General features: G+C 40.7%; 1 protein-coding gene and 1 long non-coding RNA gene across 5 annotated transcripts in view; one reads left to right on the forward strand and one right to left on the reverse strand.

The window, feature by feature from the left end:
- On the forward strand, window positions 1–18162 carry LOC116714721 (long-chain-fatty-acid--CoA ligase 1-like). 4 transcript variants are annotated; one of them, XM_032555447.1, is made up of 22 exons: window positions 1–122; window positions 2400–2510; window positions 6642–6936; window positions 7517–7631; window positions 7867–7931; window positions 8293–8394; window positions 8510–8609; window positions 9360–9535; window positions 9991–10023; window positions 10103–10154; window positions 10232–10305; window positions 11183–11260; window positions 11357–11491; window positions 12213–12347; window positions 14298–14393; window positions 14472–14544; window positions 14614–14705; window positions 14795–14911; window positions 15574–15717; window positions 15810–15914; window positions 16670–16741; window positions 16861–18162. In XM_032555447.1, exons 3-22 carry the CDS (start codon window positions 6742–6744, stop codon window positions 16999–17001), a joined length of 2100 nt encoding a protein of 699 aa, XP_032411338.1. In that variant the 5' UTR covers window positions 1–122; window positions 2400–2510; window positions 6642–6741; the 3' UTR covers window positions 17002–18162. The 4 variants fall into 4 exon arrangements, with proteins under 4 accessions (XP_032411338.1, XP_032411341.1, XP_032411339.1 ...); XM_032555450.1 differs by having other exon boundaries at window positions 2–122; window positions 14617–14705; XM_032555448.1 differs by having other exon boundaries at window positions 12–122; window positions 2418–2510.
- Window positions 6172–18566, reverse strand: part of LOC116714724 (uncharacterized) — a 25002-nt gene continuing 12607 nt past the window's right edge. The window contains exons 2-3 of the long non-coding RNA XR_004338112.1: window positions 7954–7960; window positions 6172–6182 (exon numbers count right to left, since the gene is read on the reverse strand). This is a non-coding gene — a long non-coding RNA (uncharacterized LOC116714724). The remainder of the gene's footprint in view (window positions 6183–7953; window positions 7961–18566) is intronic.

Raw genomic sequence — 18566 nt, forward strand, 5'->3', positions numbered from 1 at the left:
AGCTTCAGGTCAGTATTGTGTCCTTTACTTTGAAGGGCAAACCCGGAAGTCGCATTCACGAACGAAGCAGCTCCAACTTCAGGTGCGAGTGGTGGAGAGCGTGAAGCGGCGGCGAGCAACAGGTAAGAAATGTCAGACTTATGTTACTGAATTATCACAGGTACTGCTGACCTTGATACTACGTAGCTCACACAAAGCGTACTAGAAGTTTTATCCATCTGAAGGAGCACTCAGTAATTCAGTTGGCAAAATATTTAATTACATTTCAGGTTGAACAGCGTGAAGGTGTTTCAAGCACTTATCGGCTTTAAAGCAGCTGTTTGTAATAAGTATTGTTTACTTGTATGGCCAGCGTGTCTTTCTCCGTTTTTATTGTTCCGCGTTAAGTCTGGCCTGTAATTTGTAATTTGCATAAAGTGGAGCAAAAAGAAGAGTTTCGCGGCGTCCATTCTCTGGTTAAGCAGCTTTTCGAAGAAAAAAAATGAGTTTTTCTTAACATCTAGTTTTTAGTCATTATTAACTGTAGTTAAAAGCATTTGTGCAATGTTTTTCACTATGGTCCAAAACAGACTCAATTTTGGGTCCTGCAGCACAAGATCAATCTAAGCACGTGCTATACAATAACCAATATAGGCATATTGCAAATCTATGTAAAGGGCAAAAGCTCATCTAAATGATAACAAAATTTTATACCTGGTGAATTCACAACAGGACGGGTAGCAAGCACATTTTAACATACTGGACCAGTAAAATAAGCCCACTGTGGCAAAAAAAAAAAAGCTCAAAGAAATATTTCTGCTTTTTCTACGTTTTCCCTTCCTGTCAGAGCGGCCAATTCCTGAGAGGTCACAGGAGGTGATGAGGTTTTGACCCTTGTTTTTGTTTTTGATAAGAGCCTTTAATGTGGCTTTTTTACCAGAAACTTAAATATGTCTTAATTTGTTACAATAACTGACCAAATAGATCAAATTAAATGAAAACGAAATCAGTTTTTTTTGGTGCCATTCAAAAGACTGCTGGGGGAAAAAAGTGGAAAGAAATAAAAAGCATGAAAATAAATGTGAAAGAAAAAAATCTAATTAGTAAATAAAATAAGAAAAGTAATAATTATAAATAATTTGAAATATTTCAACCATACAAATTGACTTGCAGTTTGTATTGCAATTAGTTTAGTTAGTTAGTTTAGTTAGTTTACTAAAATGTGATCTGTTCCAGGGGCAGAAAGTGGAATATGGAAAGTGTGCATCAGTCACATTAGCAGAAAGTACTAGCAAGCTGGAATACGCCAAAAAAATAATATCGTACAAAAATTGTTGTGTTGTTTTTGTGATCATTTAGAGACGATTTTGAAACTTAACATCTTTTCATCATCTCACAACAGCTTCCCTATCTCTGCTTCAAAGGAGCTTCCCCAAAGCACGATGCTGCCACCACCATGTTCCACTGTGGGCACTTTGTGTTCAGGGTGAAGTGCAGTTTTTACCAGACATCATTTTTATAAAGAACCATAAGTATTCTGGGGATATTTAAGGCGTTTCTGCTTGTGACTAGGAAAATAAAGGAATAGAATATCTAGCAACCCAGCGGGGGGTTAAGGGACCCGCTCCACTTCACCTTTCACCTACTTGATAATCCAGCCTTGCACAAGGCGGTGAAATGATTTCTTCAGTTTTTATCTCTTGCTCTCATTCCCATCAGCTGACTGTTTAATGAAAATCCATAAAAATGTACCAATGATTGTTTGTACATAATGTTCCAGACCTGAATTGGAGTCTTCTTTATTTTTGTAACTTCATTATTCTACATTTACATTTTGCCTAAACAAAAATCATCCCTGTTTCTGGAAATCAACATTTGCTTTAATATTTAAATAATCAGACTTATCATCGGTTGAGATGATTTGCAGCTTTTCTTTCGTTTCTGAGGAGGACCGAAGGGACAGCTTCAAATTTTACAAATTAGACGAATGAATGGAGTTCGTTGTGCAACACGTTTTAATGTCCTCCGCAGCCGTTCCACTTTGATCAGTTTTTATCTCGACCCATGAAATCATGCAGGGGGGGTCATAGGTCACTGAGGCAGAGGTGAGAACACTGAGCTGCTCCTTCTTCCCACTTTTCGAAACACTCTGTGGGAAACTTTCGTTCACTCCAGTGGTGTTTTAATTGAACAGAACTGTGAGCGCTAAACAAGTGTTTTATGAGCTTCTGTAAAAGTAATAAAATAGTACAAGTTGCTTCTCTCTTGTCTCTGTTCCTATCTTGCTCATTGACCGTCTCAAAGGCCAAATGTAAACAATCAGGCCAACTGTCTTGGAGCCGTGGGCCTATCAGAGGGCTTCCTGATGCCTGTGTGATGTGTGATTGGAGGGCTAACTCTGGCTAACCGTGTATTAACAGGTTCCTGTGGGTTTTTAGTGTCACTTCCTCCTCGTGGAAGCAGCAGCGTTGCCGGGGTCGCTGTCCGTGGATGATCAGCAGAGATTAAGCATCCGCTGCTTTCTGTTCCAGGTTAGTGGCAAACATTGGATAGAACGATAGAGTTGTACTTTTGGTAGTAGATAAAGATTCTTGTTTTGTCTTCTTTTCCTTATATACTTGTTTTTCCATTTTATGCATCATTGTCTAGTTTCAGTAGTCTGTGAAATCGGTTTAGTTCTTTTACTTTTAAAGTCTACTGACCAGACTCTCTATATCTACGTAGTTTAGTTTCTCCTGTTATATTACCCATATTTCTGTATAGAGTGAGTGAGCCAGTCTGGGTTTGTTTGGCCGTTTCTCAGCCTCCGTCATGTTCAGTAGCAACATGCCTCAGAACTTTGTGTGTTCTTGCTGAAGGAGAAACAGTGAAACCGAATACACAGCTCCTCCTTGGACAATTACAGAGTAAAGAGCATGAAGGGGAATGTTGTCCTCAAGCCTAAGCACCGTTCTTAAATTCTGCATATTCAGGTTTTCTTTTTGTCATTCATCTTTAAAATGAGCTCTCCATTGTTTCCTCAACAGCAATACGACTCAGTTTTTCCCACCATCTTCACTGAACGGCTCCTTTGACTCCAAAAGCCACATGGACTCAGTTGTTTACCAAAAATGCTTATTAAATTAATGAGTTATTAAACGCTACAGGTGTACCTATCAGACTGTTGTAGCATATTTACAATCTGTAGTCTTTCGATGTGTTTAAATTCCTTGCATGGCGATGCGACGAAGGTTCCTCCAAATGTGTTCCCTCTTTTCCCGTATGGCACTCTGTCCCAAGATTCACTGAAAACTGAACAGGAGATTTTTGTTCTTGTGCAAGAGAGGAGCACACCTTTAAATGGAAGTATATCCAAATGTTAGCTTTAACAGCTTAAACTAGGTTGTGTTATGTTTTTGTCATTTTGCAAAGACATGTTTTTTAATACAATGTTCTTAAAAAAAAAGAGCTAATGAAAAAAATACCTGCATGATTTTTAGCAGCTCGTATTTAGCACCGCCATGGTTGCTAGGCGACGAGACATGTACCGAGGTAACGATGGGACTGCCCAATTTGACTGCCACTAATTCTCCGCCACTGGTCTTCAACAATTCCACTGAACTCTGATCCAGAACTCCACGGCATTCTGGGGGATGTAGGCAGAGGAATATGCCTACACCCCCAAGTTGTAGGCATACAACTATAGCCTCTCAACTTCTCACCACTAGCTAAGCAAGGTGAGCGGCATCAATTAACCCACTTACTCTTTGGTTACCTAGCAACAACCTGTTGAGCAACTTGCACAGCAGCAGCTTCAGGTTTTGCCACCGAGCCTCATAACTTCCAATAACGATGATAATTTGATCTGATAATCTGATATCCTTTGTGTTCATTTCGTGGCCAAATGGCATGAACTTGAGTCCAGTTTAATCGAGCGTAATTTTTTCCTCTCACTTTCTCACCTGTAGTGAAGGAATCAGGCTCCACCCTGTGCTGTTTTTAAATGTGTCGTTAATCCGAGAGTCTTTTCCCTGCGCACTATGATGGATGGGTTAATTCCACCTCCGGCGGCTCAACCTGAAATTCTGTTCAGAATGTGATATAAGATGACAGTGGAGCCCTTTGATTTAAATTTTACTGATTGCTAACTCATCTGTGCTGAATACTATCTAATCTTCCAGATTGAAAAAATCCATATTGATACATACAACCTTCTTCCAAGTATTAATAGGGTAAATAAAAGACGGGAGCTGCTAATTAGATGCACTTTGTCAGCTGATCACATATGACTGCCTGTGTAAAAGCAAGCCAGCTCAGTCATTGACTCTGAGGTGGTGTGAAGACTCACATCTGCAAATCAACACCTCAAAAACGAAGGCTGTTTATGTCAGAAGAGTAATCCCAACTCCAGAGTCCACCTTAATTAATGGGTAAACCATTGAGCAGGTGCAGTCTTATAAATACCTCGGGACAATCATTGATGCAAAGCTGATGTTCAAACAGTGTGAATATGAGTGCAGGAAGAGCAAACGGCACCTTTATTTCCTATGGAAGCTGTCTCCTTTTCACAGGAAATGAACAGGGATGACACTGAAGAGTCAGTTTTAAGGTTCCGGATGTTAAGACTAAATATTACTCAAACAGTTTTATCCTGGCATGCCGAGGTGGCAAAAGGGTAAAGTACAACCCACTTAAGGAGACCTTAGGCCTCAACATGGCCGTCGAGGGTTCAAATCCCGGCCTGCTGATCTTTGCTGCATGTCTTCCCTCTCTCTCATTACCTACTTTCCTGTCTGAACACTTTCAAATAAAGGCCACTAGAGCCAAAAAAAAAAAAAACTTAAAAAAAAACAAACAGTTTTACCCTGAGTCCTTTCTAGATAACAAAGTCAGGAAAAAGTTTTGATTAAAAAGAAAAAAAATAGCGGAATAGGAAAGTACTATCTGATCTTCCAGACTGAAAAAAATCCATGTTGATACATACAACCTTCTTCCAAGTATTAATAGGGTAAATAAAAGACGGGAGTAGCTAATTAGATGCACTTTTCCGGAACCTTAAAACTGACTCTTCAGTGTCATCCCAATGACTATAAGCCTGGCGGGCCGCCAGGCTTTACTTGTGTCCACACCACGCTTAAGCATTGTTTGTTTATTTTAGTTTGTTTTAATGTTTTCCCCTTTTTAAAGACTTTATAGTTGGTGTGCAGGTATTAATCTTCCAATAACATACTTATCAAGTGATATTTTCTGTCAGCTTGAAATATTTTTAATAAAAAAAACAAAATGGCGGTCATCCAGCAGCCTACCACCGGGTTTAGAAAGTTTTCTGGAGGAAACCCTGGAAGTAGCTCAGCTATGCTAGCTTGACTTTGACAACTTAACATGTACAGTTTATGTGCTGCAGAATTGAGTGTTTTGGTTCAGTTAAAAAGCCAAAAATATAAGGCGACCTAAATACCAACTCTCTGACAGAACCTCAGTACCTCGGGTATTTAAATGAGCTAATAAACCACAACTGTGTTCAGATGATCACTTATTAATAACAGCAAAATAAACATGATACTGTAACGGACTGAATGTTCTGTTCTTTGTGTGAGAAATGTTTGAGTGTTTTTTGGTGTTACATTTAGTGGCATTATTATCAGTTGCTGTGGCAACAAGTCTGTGCGTAGAATAGCCGACACAGAGAGCGAGGAAAAAAAAGAACATTAGTGGTTTTGACTTGTTCTTCAATGGTTTTGCCTTTGCTGTCTCGCACTGCACTAAGTGTATAATACCTACATCTCCAGGTTTCATTTAGTTAACAGAATTGTTATGGGTTCTAAAAGATTCGTCTTTTTGCCCTTCAGCATTTTGCGTATGCGTAAAATTCTGGATTTAATACAGACACTTGCAGTAATGTGCAAGTATGTCTGTATTATCTTTAGTATAGTTTTCGTGTACTTTTTAAATACTTTATCTTTGTGTGAACCAGGCCCGGCAGGCAGGCGGAATCAGCTGTGCCCCCCATGGATTGGAGGCTGTGGCCAACTCTCTGTTATTCCTATATCGATTTGATACAGCACGGGCCTCCGTACTTCCCATATCTGTGTTCTCTGTCACTTTTTTCAGAGGTTAAAATTGGTTAATCCGTTAACACGTCGTCACCTGTTTTTCCGAGCCGCCTTTAAACGCAACATGAGCGCTAAGATGCTCGCTCTGGGTTTACACCTGTGCTGCAGTTGCTGTGCAGAGCTGTACAGGTGTGTATTAGAATCATGGCAGCAAACCAGCAAAACGCAACAAACCTTGCACAGTTTTTCCCCCAAACTAACCGACTGAGTTGAGTAAAGCTGTTGGATCCAGACAATGTTAGCTAAATGATGACTAGCTAATACCAGTACAGCACTATAAGTTTAAGTACAGGCTACTGATGTTGTCTTTGTTTAAAAGTGAGTAGTACTTGTTATATTCACTTGAGTAACTATTTTGGAAAAAAGGTACTTATAAGAGTAGTTTTACTGCACTGTACCTTTTTCTTTTACTTGAGTAATATTATTATTATTGCTACGTAGATTCATTTTGTTCGCCCAAAATAAGCCGATGCCCCCCTTGTTAAACTCGTCTGGAGGCGGAGCTGGTATGAACCTACATGCTTCGATGCTGCTGTCACACCTGAATATTCCTGCTTTGTTCAATTCTAGGTCGCCTCCTGACCAGCATCTGTCCAGCACCTGCAACATCTGACCTGTGACCTTTCCTGAGCCCCCAAGCCCACCTCTGTTTTTCCAGTGCCACAGCAGCATGCTGAGCCAGGAGTTCCTAGAGAAGATGAAGTCCTTGGACCTGGAAGACGTGAACCAGTACATCAGGAGCATCTCCACCCCCATGTTGGTCAGCATGGGAGCAGTGGCCGCTGCCACCACCTACTATCTGACTACGCGACCCAAAGCCCTCCCACCGCTCTGGGACCTGCACACGCAGTCAGTCGAGGTTCCGGTGAGTTTAAGTCCTGGGGGAAAATGAACACACTTGTATGGCAAAGTGAAGGTTGGACAAACTCAAGAACAAGCCAAGAAAACTTTTTTTTTTCAAATGACATGGATAAGTTGTTGTCTACTACAAAATAAAGTTTAATACTAAATATAATTCAGTGCAGCTGTTTGCATGGCATCAACTCATAACAAATGTCACCTCGAGGTTTCTTTACAAGACGCCTTGAACAGACTGCAATGTGTCAAACGTTCTCATCCATTCCTGGATAAATGTTTCCACCTCTGGGAAAAGAAATGATTTTTCCTAAAGATGTGAGCAATCCGAGAAAATCAATCTCTCTATTGCCGGAAAAATACAGTTTACTGAAGACGGATGATGAAACTGTGACAAAGGCTGGATGGTCTGGTCTAGTACAGTCCAAGGACTCCAAAATGCTTCAAACTATCATTCACACACTGGTGCAGCTACATTGTAGCCACATGATCCCTCACAAAAACAAGCTGAATTACATCCTAGACAAAAGCCTTCTTCAGTGCCTGAAATCTCTTTTATTAGCTTTCATAACATGCGTTGTGTTTTTCAGGGCAGTGATTTTGTGCACCGCTCAGCGCTACAGAAAGAAGACGGTTACCTGACTCACGTCTATGAAGACGCCAGAACTATGTACGAGTCCTTCATCAGAGGAGCAAGAGTCTCCAGTAAGTGAGACGATGAAGAGCTTAAAGCTTTAACCTGGGATATGCCCTCTGACCCACAGCACAGTTTTCATTTAGGTTTAAGTTCAGCAGATCATCAGTCTCTTGATTATTTCATTTTTACAGTTTTGAAGTAGAAATGAACGTTTTGCAGGTATAAAGCCCTTCTCAAGCTGTCTCTTGTTTTTTTTTCTTCTTCCTCACACTTTGACCCTTCACCTCTCCTCTCTCCTGCCAGATAACGGTCCCTGTTTGGGCTTCAGGGAACCAAAACAGCCGTACGAGTGGATGTCTTACAAAGAGGTGCCTGTTGCACTGCAAAAACACAAAATCTTTTTTTGTCTACTTTCTAGAGCAAATATATTATTATATTTGAATTAATTCAAAATGAACTCAGGAGTAACTGTTCAGTAAGATATAGGAATCAATAATTCCTTAATATTGATGAAAAAGTATGAGTTATAAGTGAAATAATCTGCCATTGAGTAAAAAAAACTGCTTTTTAATTAATGTTAAGGAACTTAAAACAAACTCCTATTTCTTACCACAAAGTTACTTTTATGTTAGTGTCTACTAATTTAGTGTCTCAGCTTATCTGTGCTGCCTTAAGATCCCCTGTGTGTGTGTGTTTGTGGGTGTGGGTGTGTGTGTGTGTGTTTGGTAGGTAATGAAGCGAGCAGAAAATCTGGGTTCTGCATTTCTTCACAAAGGACATTCAAAAACCACCAACCCCCACATTGGTATTTTCTCTCAGAACAGACCAGAGGTACAAACTTTTCTCTTTACCCTTCAATTTGTTTCTTTAGTTGCTTTTTTACGGGGGGGATGTAGAATTCCAATCTAACATTAAATATGTTTTGTTTTGACGCTGTAATGTCTAGTGGACCATCAGTGAGCTGGCGTGCTACACCTACTCCCTGGTGTCCGTCCCTCTTTATGACACGCTGGGAACAGAGGCCATTTCCTACATCATAGACAAAGGTGAAACCCTGCAACAGCAGAATGTTTTGCTAAATTATTCACATCCATTCAGTTTTTTTCACATTTAAATGAGTTACAAACACAAACCTCAATGTATGTCATATGGAAACCAACACAACTAGCATCTAACTGTAAAAGCATATATATGTATATACAGTACAGACCAAAAGTTTGGACACACCTTTTAATTCAATGAGTTTCCTTCATTTTCATGACTATTGACATTGTAGATTCACACTGAAGGCATCAAAACTATGAATAACACATGTGGAAATATGCACTAAACAAAAAAGTGTAAAACAACTGAAAATACCCCTTATATTCTAGTTTCTTCAAAGTAGCAACCTTTTGCTGTGATCACTGCTTTGCACACACTCTGCATTTTCTTGATGAGCTTCAAGAGGTAGTCACCTGAAATGGTTTTCACTTCATAGGTCATTTATATTTTGTGTTTTTGTATTTGGCCTTCTTTAGTCTGATATGCGTAAATAAAATGTAAAGTAATAATAATAAAAAAAACACTTTTCTGATTTTACGTCATCCAACCTTTGAAAGCCATGTTCACATTTACCTTCCCAATCTTACTACTTTATGTTGTACTTTATCCCATTAAAATACATAAAGGTTTGTCCTTGTGATGCTAGGAAATGTGGAAAAGGTTCAAAAGTTACGCATGCTCCTATAAGTTACCGTTTTTTATCCTGTCCTCGACTCAAACCTCTTTCGTACGTCGGGGTTGTGTTTGTGCAGCTTCCATCTCTACCATCGTGTGTGACGTGACGGACAAAGCCAGCATGGTGCTGGACTGCCTTACAGACATGAAGCACTCGGTGAAGACCATCGTTCTGATGGAGACGCCCAGCACCAGCCTGGTGGAGCGGGCCCAGCAGGCCGGAGTCCACATCCTGAGCCTGCAGGAGACCGAGGTCTGGAGACACTTCTTAACCTCTACATCAGTGTCAAACTCCAGACCTCACGGGCCGGTGTCCTGCAACTTTTAGATGTGCCTCTGCTGCACCACAGCTGAATAGAATAATTAGGTCATTAAGGCTCTGGAGAACTGATCTACACAAGGAGGAGATAATTAAGCCATTTCATTCCAGTGTTCCGTACCTATGGCACATCTAAAAACTGCAGGAGAGCGGCTTTTGAGGACTGGGGTTTGACACCTGTGCTCTACATCATGTCTGACTGGTGGATTTCAAGACTGTTTTTTAATCATGTAATGGATTTTACTTGTTGGGTAACTTTTATTTTTCTCTCTGCTGAGTTGTTTCCAATCTTTATGTCATCATTTTTCCTAAACCATTTTCACTTTGAAGGAATCAAATGTCCTTTTCTCCCCTCTTTTACCATTTTGTTTTACCTTCCTGTTCCTCAGGCTCTCGGTCAGGCCAACTACAAGCAGCCGATTGTAAGTAGCACCAACTCTGCCCAGAACTTTCCAACGCTAACAAACGTGACCTTAAACTCATCTGTTTGACCCCCGTCAGCCCCCTCAGCCTGATGACATGGCAGTCATCTGCTTCACCAGTGGAACCACAGGTAACACACGCCGTCTGAACCGCACACTAAACACCTTCATTCATGACCAAAGCCTCCATGCTGCTGTTCATTTTTAGGAAGCCCGAAAGGAGCGATGTTAACACATGGCAACATTGTGTCCAACTACTCTTCCTTCATCAAACTAACACAGGTGAGAGCTTTTATCTGGACGTACAATCCAGATAAAAACACTTATTTTTCCACGTCTTTAAATTCAGCTTCTAAGATTTGCTCTGATTTTTATCTAGGAAATTTGGGGAAGCAAAAAGATATTTTAACTTATAAAATGGGAAAAGTATCTTCTTCCACTGGCAGATTAATTCACTTATTGATGAAAAAGTTCTAGTTCTATTAAGAAATTATTGACTTAAATCAAATCTATCTTGTTGAAAAGTTGCTTGTAAATTTTATCTTATTTCAAGTGTACAAAGATATTTGCCCCAGAAACTAGAGTGAAAATATTTGGTAGGATTTTGTATTTTTGCTCTTTGAGTGGGAAAGAAACAACAGAACAAATCAAATGTGAAATGATGTAGCATCAAACATGTGAAAAAAAGACCACAGGTATGTACCAAAACAAATGCATACAAATATGGCAGAGAGGAGCCTTCGCCATGAGAAACTGCAGCTCCTACGTCAGATTTATGTTTTGTTTTTTGGCAGCATTCAGGCAGCTGACTCACAGAGGAACCACACCCAAAACAAACATGAAGCTCTGCATGCAATGTTTCTTTATTGAGTTATTTCTGTTCCATCCGTCACTCAGAAAGCGACAAATGGTTTGGGGAGAAAACGGCTTTCACTTTCATATTTCATTTAGTGTTGGCATGTTGGATTGTTTAGCTTTCCTGCGACGCTGCTGAGTCAGCTGGTTTAAGACACAGAGTAGGAGGTTTTTATGATCCACTTCCTCACCTGTCCAGTCGTACATTTGGACAACATTAGGAGACTTGATGTTATCTTTTCTGCCTGTGGTATAAAATCCCTCACCCTGGTGTTTCTACCTTCCTTGCTGTCATTTCCTGTAGCTGCGCTGTCCGCTGAATTCCAGCGACGTCCATATTTCCTACCTCCCCTTGGCTCATATGTTTGAGAGGATAGTCCAGGTACGTCTCAGGTTGCCACCTTTTTTGTCGCTCCATCTTCTCCACTGCAGGAACACGCTGCAAAAAAATGTTTTCGGTGCCATCTTTGTCTGACAGGGTGTCATGCTGGTGCACGGAGCCAGAATCGGCTTTTTCCAGGGAGACGTCCGCCGGTTATCTGATGATCTGATTGCACTGAGGCCTACGGTGTTCCCAGTCGTACCCAGACTTCTCAACAGAATGTATGATAAGGTGAGTGAGCCACCTTAACGTCTACTGGTAGCACTATGATAGGTCTGCAACTAACGATTATTTTAGTAATCGATTATTCTATCAATTGTTCTGATAATTAATCTGTTAAGAAACTGACACGTTCCACAGATGTTTCACTTTAGACATTTTTACACTATTAGAAATACAATAAAAATGCAAATAAGCATAAAATTTCTGTTAAAGATAATTCCAGTAAGAAAGTAAATATTTTATTGTCTAAAATGCAACAACAGCATTTCTTTAGTGTACGTTTGATCATCTGGAGCAACAGGATTCATCCGCAGCTAAAAAAATCATACAGTCTACTAAGCTATTGTTTGTTTTTTTGGATTAATACCTGGATAGCAGAAGGTGCTTAATATGAGATTAGCTTTAATACATAATTTGAAGTGAAGTTAAAATTCCCACTTGAGTTCTGGGTAGTAGATGTGTACATGCAAAGAAGGTTCTTTCATCTTAAATGCAAAATGTAAAGATTTTTGTAAAGGCTTTGGTTTAATTACTGGCCACTTTTAGAGTCTGAATACTCCAGTTATTGATGAACCGATTTCAATAATTGATTAATCACGGTTAATCGTGTCAGCTCTAGGAGTTTTAGATCTACCAAAAGGGGGTTGGGAATGATGAGGTTCACCTTGTTTTCACTGACTGTTTACGTGTGTGTGCGTGTGCGTGTATGTGTGTGTGTGTACACACTCAGATCTTTGGGCAGGCCAACACCTCTTTGAAGCGCTGGCTGCTGGACTTGGCGTACAGGAGGAAGCAGGCAGAGGTCATGAAAGGCATCGTGCGGACAGACAGCATCTGGGATCGACTCATCTTCAGGAAGGTCCAGGTACGCAGAACCAGCGCACCCATCACTTCTTTTCTACCGCACAATCCTCTGCTGGGGACAGGAAGTCCTACTGGTCACATTGTTCCTCAACTCAAAGGAAACAAAACATTTTCTCAGCACGTTTTTAATTTTTCATTGAATAAGTGGCAGCAGTAGCTGCTGGTCATTTTTCTCCTCGTCGTGTTTCGGTTCTGGTTGTTGTACCCGACTTTAACAAAACGGAGCCGTCTGCAGCTGAAACATGGATTAGTTGGATTCACTGAGTGGCAATGATGCAAAAATAATTCTCTGCAATCTACTACCTAGTCTTCTTGGGGAAAGTTTACTTCCATTTTAATTATTGCTTTTTTGTTTGTTTTATAGATGTATTGTTTTGTAACTAATATATTCTGCAAGGAAATCACTTCAACATAATTATGTTTGATAATGAGCCCTTTATCCATTAGTCATATTTTATGAAAGTCATTTGGCCCAAATGTGGATCAGAACTAAAATTAATTATAATATGACATAATTTGAAGTTCCAAAAACGGATATGCAATTAAATTATGCGACGTTTGAGCATTTCTGTGATTTTTTTTTATCTCCATGCTGCATAAAAATACATTACTACAAAGTAGATTAAACCCATCAAGACTGTGATGTAAGGCATTGTTTGTGCTGAAAGACTGTAAGATATAAACATCATTGTAATAATAATGATAATCTGTCCACTAGCGGAACAAGTCGGCGGGGGGGCGGGGCTAATGACCGGGCCCTTTATACCCAAATAATGAAGCTCATGATAATTTAACTTTACAACATAGACATGCCCGCAACAGCGGAGCTTACAAGTTTCACCACCACAGAGAGCGACTATGTCATTCTGAAATCCATCTGACATGAAGTCCAACAAACCAAGAGAACAACAGAAACATCAGGCTACTGGTCACTAATGATGAAATCAGTTCAGAACCATGGATGGGTTCGGATCATTTTGATACTTTATCAATTTCAACTCAGAGCCTGGAGTAGCTTCAGTAACTACTGAAGCTACTCCAGCTTCAGTAGTTACTGAAGCTGGAGTAGCTGAAGTAGTTACTAAACTGAAGCTACGTTTATTGTTGACGCATTGAACCGAGCACGCAGCAACGCTTTGAAGTGGGAACGCAGCGGCACGCTGTACCACTGATGCAGAGAAAAGGGGATGTAAGCTCGGCGGCTGGGCTGATACAGTTTACAATCAGTCTACAGTTAACTCACACTTTGTGAATAATGTCAGAGTTGCTACCTGTAACTAGTCCGGCTCCTTTGCTGGGCTGATTTTGGCGGGTCTGAATCGCTGCCAACAAAAAAGTCCGGTTCATCTCCAAGTCGAGGAACCAAATATGCGTCCAGTTTTTGGTTTGTCCTTGCTCACTTTTTTCCATCCTTTTCACTTTGCCGCTCCATGGAGCTCCACTCTTGTTAACTTAGTCCATAGAAATGCTCTAGCTAGTTTGCCATCTGTTACCAAGTGGCTGATGATGACGTTGGTGGACGGCTGGTGACAAGCTTTACCCAGAATACACTTGGAGACAATAAGGTTGGTCCACTTGTAATTTTGTGTGTCATAAAGTTAAATGTAAATAAAGCCAGTCATGTATAGCACAACATTTTATTCAATATTTTACACCCACTATGTCACTAAAATCAGTCGGTCTTGTAAAGTTTTTAGCAACCATGAGTCAGCAATGACTGGGGCACCATATTATATAATCCTACATGCACAATACTCAACAGGAGAGGGCCAGCTCTTCTCCAGCTCTCATCAAACGTGATAAAGGTTTGGATCCCTGAAGTCATATTCTGCCTCCCATCCGGGCCCCCGCCCCTGAATCAGACTTTGCTGATCAGGTGCAAGAGCTTGTTGCTTACTTTGACTGACATTGTTTTAGATTTCTCAGTAGTATCCCACGGTGCCCCCTACAGGCCAGCCTCGGAGGCCGCGTGCGTCTCATGGTGACAGGAGCGGCCCCTATCTCCCCTACAGTCCTCTGCTTCCTCAGAGTTGCTATCGGCTGTCAGGTAACGGTTCAGCTGAAAGTTTGCTCTCTGCTGCTTCATAAATCAGGTCCACGTTAATCCAATCTTGTTGCTCTGCAGTTCTACGAAGGCTACGGGCAGACGGAGTGCACCGCCGGATGCACGATGACCCTTCCCGGCGACTGTAGTGCAGGTAACGTTTTGCCTCACGAAGCCGTCTAATCGGCCAGTGAGACGTGAACTGAGAGCGACCTCTGCTCAGCAGGTCACGTCGGACCTCCTCTGCCCTGCAACGCCATCAAACTGGTGGATGTCGCTGAGATGAACTACCTGGCCGTAAACGGGGAAGGGGAGGTGGGACACCAACACCAGCCGATGGAATCACGTGGTTTTGTTTAGCCTTCTCTCCCTTCTACATGCAGGTGTGTGTTTTTGTTTTTTAGGTGTGTGTGAAGGGTCCAAACGTCTTCCAGGGCTACCTGAAAGACCCGGAGAAGACCGCAGAGACTATAGATGCAGACGGATGGCTGCACACCGGAGACATCGGGAAGTGGCTTCCTGTATGTTCATCCAGCTTCATTTATTCTCACATTTTTTGCTATGTGAATTATAGCGATATTGCTTAAAGATACCAGATTCAATTTTAATTGATTTTTTAAAAATGTTCTCACTGACAGGAAATATTTTCAAAAAGTGTCTTTTATTTCAGTCATCCTTCTGTGGGTTGTACAATAGAGTATTAGGGCAAGGTTACAAGAATTTCTGTTAAATTATCAGAATATAGTCACAATATTAGCAGAGTGAAGATGTATTTTTACCAGAAGAATGTACTGAAATTATGAGGAAGTTTCTAGACTTATCGAGATTCATTCTGGTAATATTATGACTTTATTCTTGTACTTTAAAATAAAGTTTGGCCCTAATATTCCATTGTAGAGTTGACCTAAATTCCAAGTCCACATAAACAGAAGCTTTAAACTACGCTTGTCAAACAAGATGGCAGCCTTGAGCAAGCCGACATCACTCTGAATTATGAGAACCCAAGGAGTGCATTGTTTGGGGGCGAAAAAATACACATTTTCCAAAAATTAAATCTTTATCGATTAATCATCGGCCCCTAATGTGAATCTGACTTTGTTCCTGCTGCTTCTCACTGCGTCCTTCTTATCAGAAGCCTCGATGTTGCAGGGAATGGTAACACGGTGCACACATCTCTCCACAGAACGGCACGCTGAAGATCGTCGACAGGAAGAAGCACATTTTCAAGCTGGCCCAGGGGGAGTACATCGCTCCTGAGAAGATCGAGAACATCTACACGAGGAGTGATGCAGTGGTGCAGGTGTTTGTGCATGGAGACAGTCTGCAGGTCAGCCATCTTGAAGCCAAACTGTTTTGGTTTCTCTCAAACTCATCTCAGGCCGCCTACCGTGTTGAGACGGGTGTGACTGTTGTCTCCAGGCTTGTCTGGTAGCAGTGGTGGTCCCTGACCCCGACTTCCTGTGTAGCTGGGCCAAGAAGACGCTGAGGCTGCAGGGAAGCTACCAGGAGCTGTGTGGGAAAGCGGTAATCCCAGCAAACTGTGCACAAAATTTCTACGATCACTTAATGGCAAAGCCAATTTTCAGAGCTTTACTATGCACATACTTTTTTAGCCCTCAACTAATGATTATTTTAGTAATCGATTAATCAGATGAAAAAATTACACATTCTGCAAAACGTTCATTGAATATTTTTATGTAATATTAGAATTCCATTAAAAGATGCATCTAAATAAGAAAATAAGCACTTTATTGCCTAAAATGCCTTAATATAGCATTTCTTTACCTCAACGCTTGATCTTTTGTCAGCATCCACAGCTAAAATAATACTTCTAACATCAACTGGGCTCAACATCAATACAGTGTAGGGCTGATCTGTTGATTAATTTTCCAATTAACCAATTAATAATTGGATAGTGAAAGGTGTTTAGGACTCTTTTCCTTTTTTTAAAAAAAATAATTTGAACCAGGTGAAGCTAAAACTGCCACTTGAGGAGTTTTGGTAGAACTGACAAAGTCTATATGTATATATATTTTGTACAGTTTTGACTTAATTGCTGCTCTGTGTTGTTATTTCAGCAAATGTTTTTTGAGTCTGTATACTCAATTTGACGATAAATCGATTTCTAAATAGTTGACCATTATTTTAATAATCGATTAATCACAAGAAATCCAAATAATCGTTTCAACCCTCTTCTTTTTTTAACTGTAAAATGTTTTAATTGGCTTGAAATCAACTTCTTGAGGACATCATGTTTACAATTTTACTTTTCTTTATAGGAGGTCAAGGCAGCCATCTTGGAGGACATCCTGCGGCTTGGCAAAGAGGGCGGCCTCAAGTCCTTTGAGCAGGTGCAGCACTGGCTTCTAGACGAGATTCGCAAGACTGTGAATCCTGTAGAAATGTAACAAAGCTGAGATGAGTTGCTGACGAAGCATTATTCTCCTCTAACACAACCGGTGTCCTGCAGGTTAAGGCCATCCACATCCATACAGAGATGTTCTCCATCGAGAACGGCCTGCTCACCCCAACACTGAAGGCCAAGAGGAACGAAATGCGCCAGTACTTCAGATCCCAGATAGATGAGCTGTACGCTGGGATCAGCATGTAGGAGGACTCAGGAGCTCCGTTTGTGTTGTGAAGAGAGAAAGAGGCGGCAAGTCTGAACAGGAAGCTCCAAGGTGTCGAGCTGGAACACAAGAAACGAGCAGAGCAGGCCGACACGCAGCTTTTAGTGTTTGTCAAGCATTTCCAAGACGGGATCTGTGGAACACTAAACCTCACAGTCCAGAGGAGTTTTCACACATGAAGTGCTTTCTATGATCAAACCTCACTACAATACAAACATGATTTTTAAAATATTTTTTAAGATGATTCCAATCAGCTCTTATGTGAAAAATTTAAAGGGAAACAGTCTCTCCTGCTCCATCAGGAATCACGGTGTGAATAGCCACATGTACAAACTGATTACAAGCCATATATTTAAGCTAATGGTCCTTTTCTATTAGCACGGACTCAGCGTGACCAGCCACATGTGTTTCCCAACCCTGGTCCTCAAGCCACACTGCCCTACATGTTTTAGGTATTCCCTTGCTTCAGTCCAGCTGATTTCAATTGATGACTGATTAACAGGCGTTTGTTGAACTGCAATCAGTTGAATCAGGCACATTAAAGCAGGGAAACCTCTAACACATGTAGGACAGTGTGCCTTGCGGACCAGGGTTGGGAAACATTCGGACCCTTTGATTTTGCTGGGGGTCCTGACTAACGTCAGGAGACTATTAGTCACTTGTTGTTTAGGGTGGAGCCTCTGTTTGCATCACAGGAGTGATGCTCTTACGATAATCCAACCGCCATTCATTAAAACTCCCAACAGAGACAAAGTCTGACAAAAAGCCACACGTAGAGCTACACTGCTAGGTACTAGTGGAAAAGGACCACAAGAGTCTCAGCCATTTTTAGATCAGCATGGTCATCTCTGTACATTAGATGTACATTTTAAACTGTTTTCACTGTTAATGTATGAATAAGCTTGGTGCCTCATGAACTAGTTCAGACACTGAGGACAACGCAGTCTGATCTAGGTGTGTTTGGGGAACTCGGGTACCTATGGGAACAACATGGGAAATCTTTGTAATGTATTAATTTATTTATAATAATGATGAGAAAAGGTTCCTGGCTAAAGGAGCTTTCCTAATGAATGTTAATCAGTAGGTTTTCATTTTGTAAAAGATTTCATTAAAGAAATATTAAAAGATCTGTGTAAACTGTTTACTGAGTGGCATTTGTACATTTTGTGATTCATCTTTGCTGCTTTTATTTGTTGCTTTGATAAGATTAAGAAAAACTGGCAAACAGTAAAACTGTGGGTTCCTTTCAAATCTGATTAGTTTCTGTAAGATCTTAAACAGTCTTACGTTTTTATTAAATGCAGTCTCATACTTGAAGAGGCTTAAAACACCCTAGTGTAGCATATTTGTTCATAAATAGTTTTTCAATTGACTGCTTCCTTCTTTTTAATTAATTTGGACCAAATTCTAGTTCTGGCTGATCAGTTCGGGGCAGCATTAGCTTTATTAGAAGAAATTTAACTGGAAACATTCAACCCTCCCTGCAAACTTCATCAATCTTGATGGTTATTAACAATCAGCTGGAAGGGAAAAATTAACCCCAAAT

Source organism: Xiphophorus hellerii, chromosome 23 (assembly GCF_003331165.1).
Source record: "Xiphophorus hellerii strain 12219 chromosome 23, Xiphophorus_hellerii-4.1, whole genome shotgun sequence".
In the NCBI taxonomy this organism is placed as follows: Eukaryota; Metazoa; Chordata; class Actinopteri; order Cyprinodontiformes; family Poeciliidae; genus Xiphophorus; species Xiphophorus hellerii.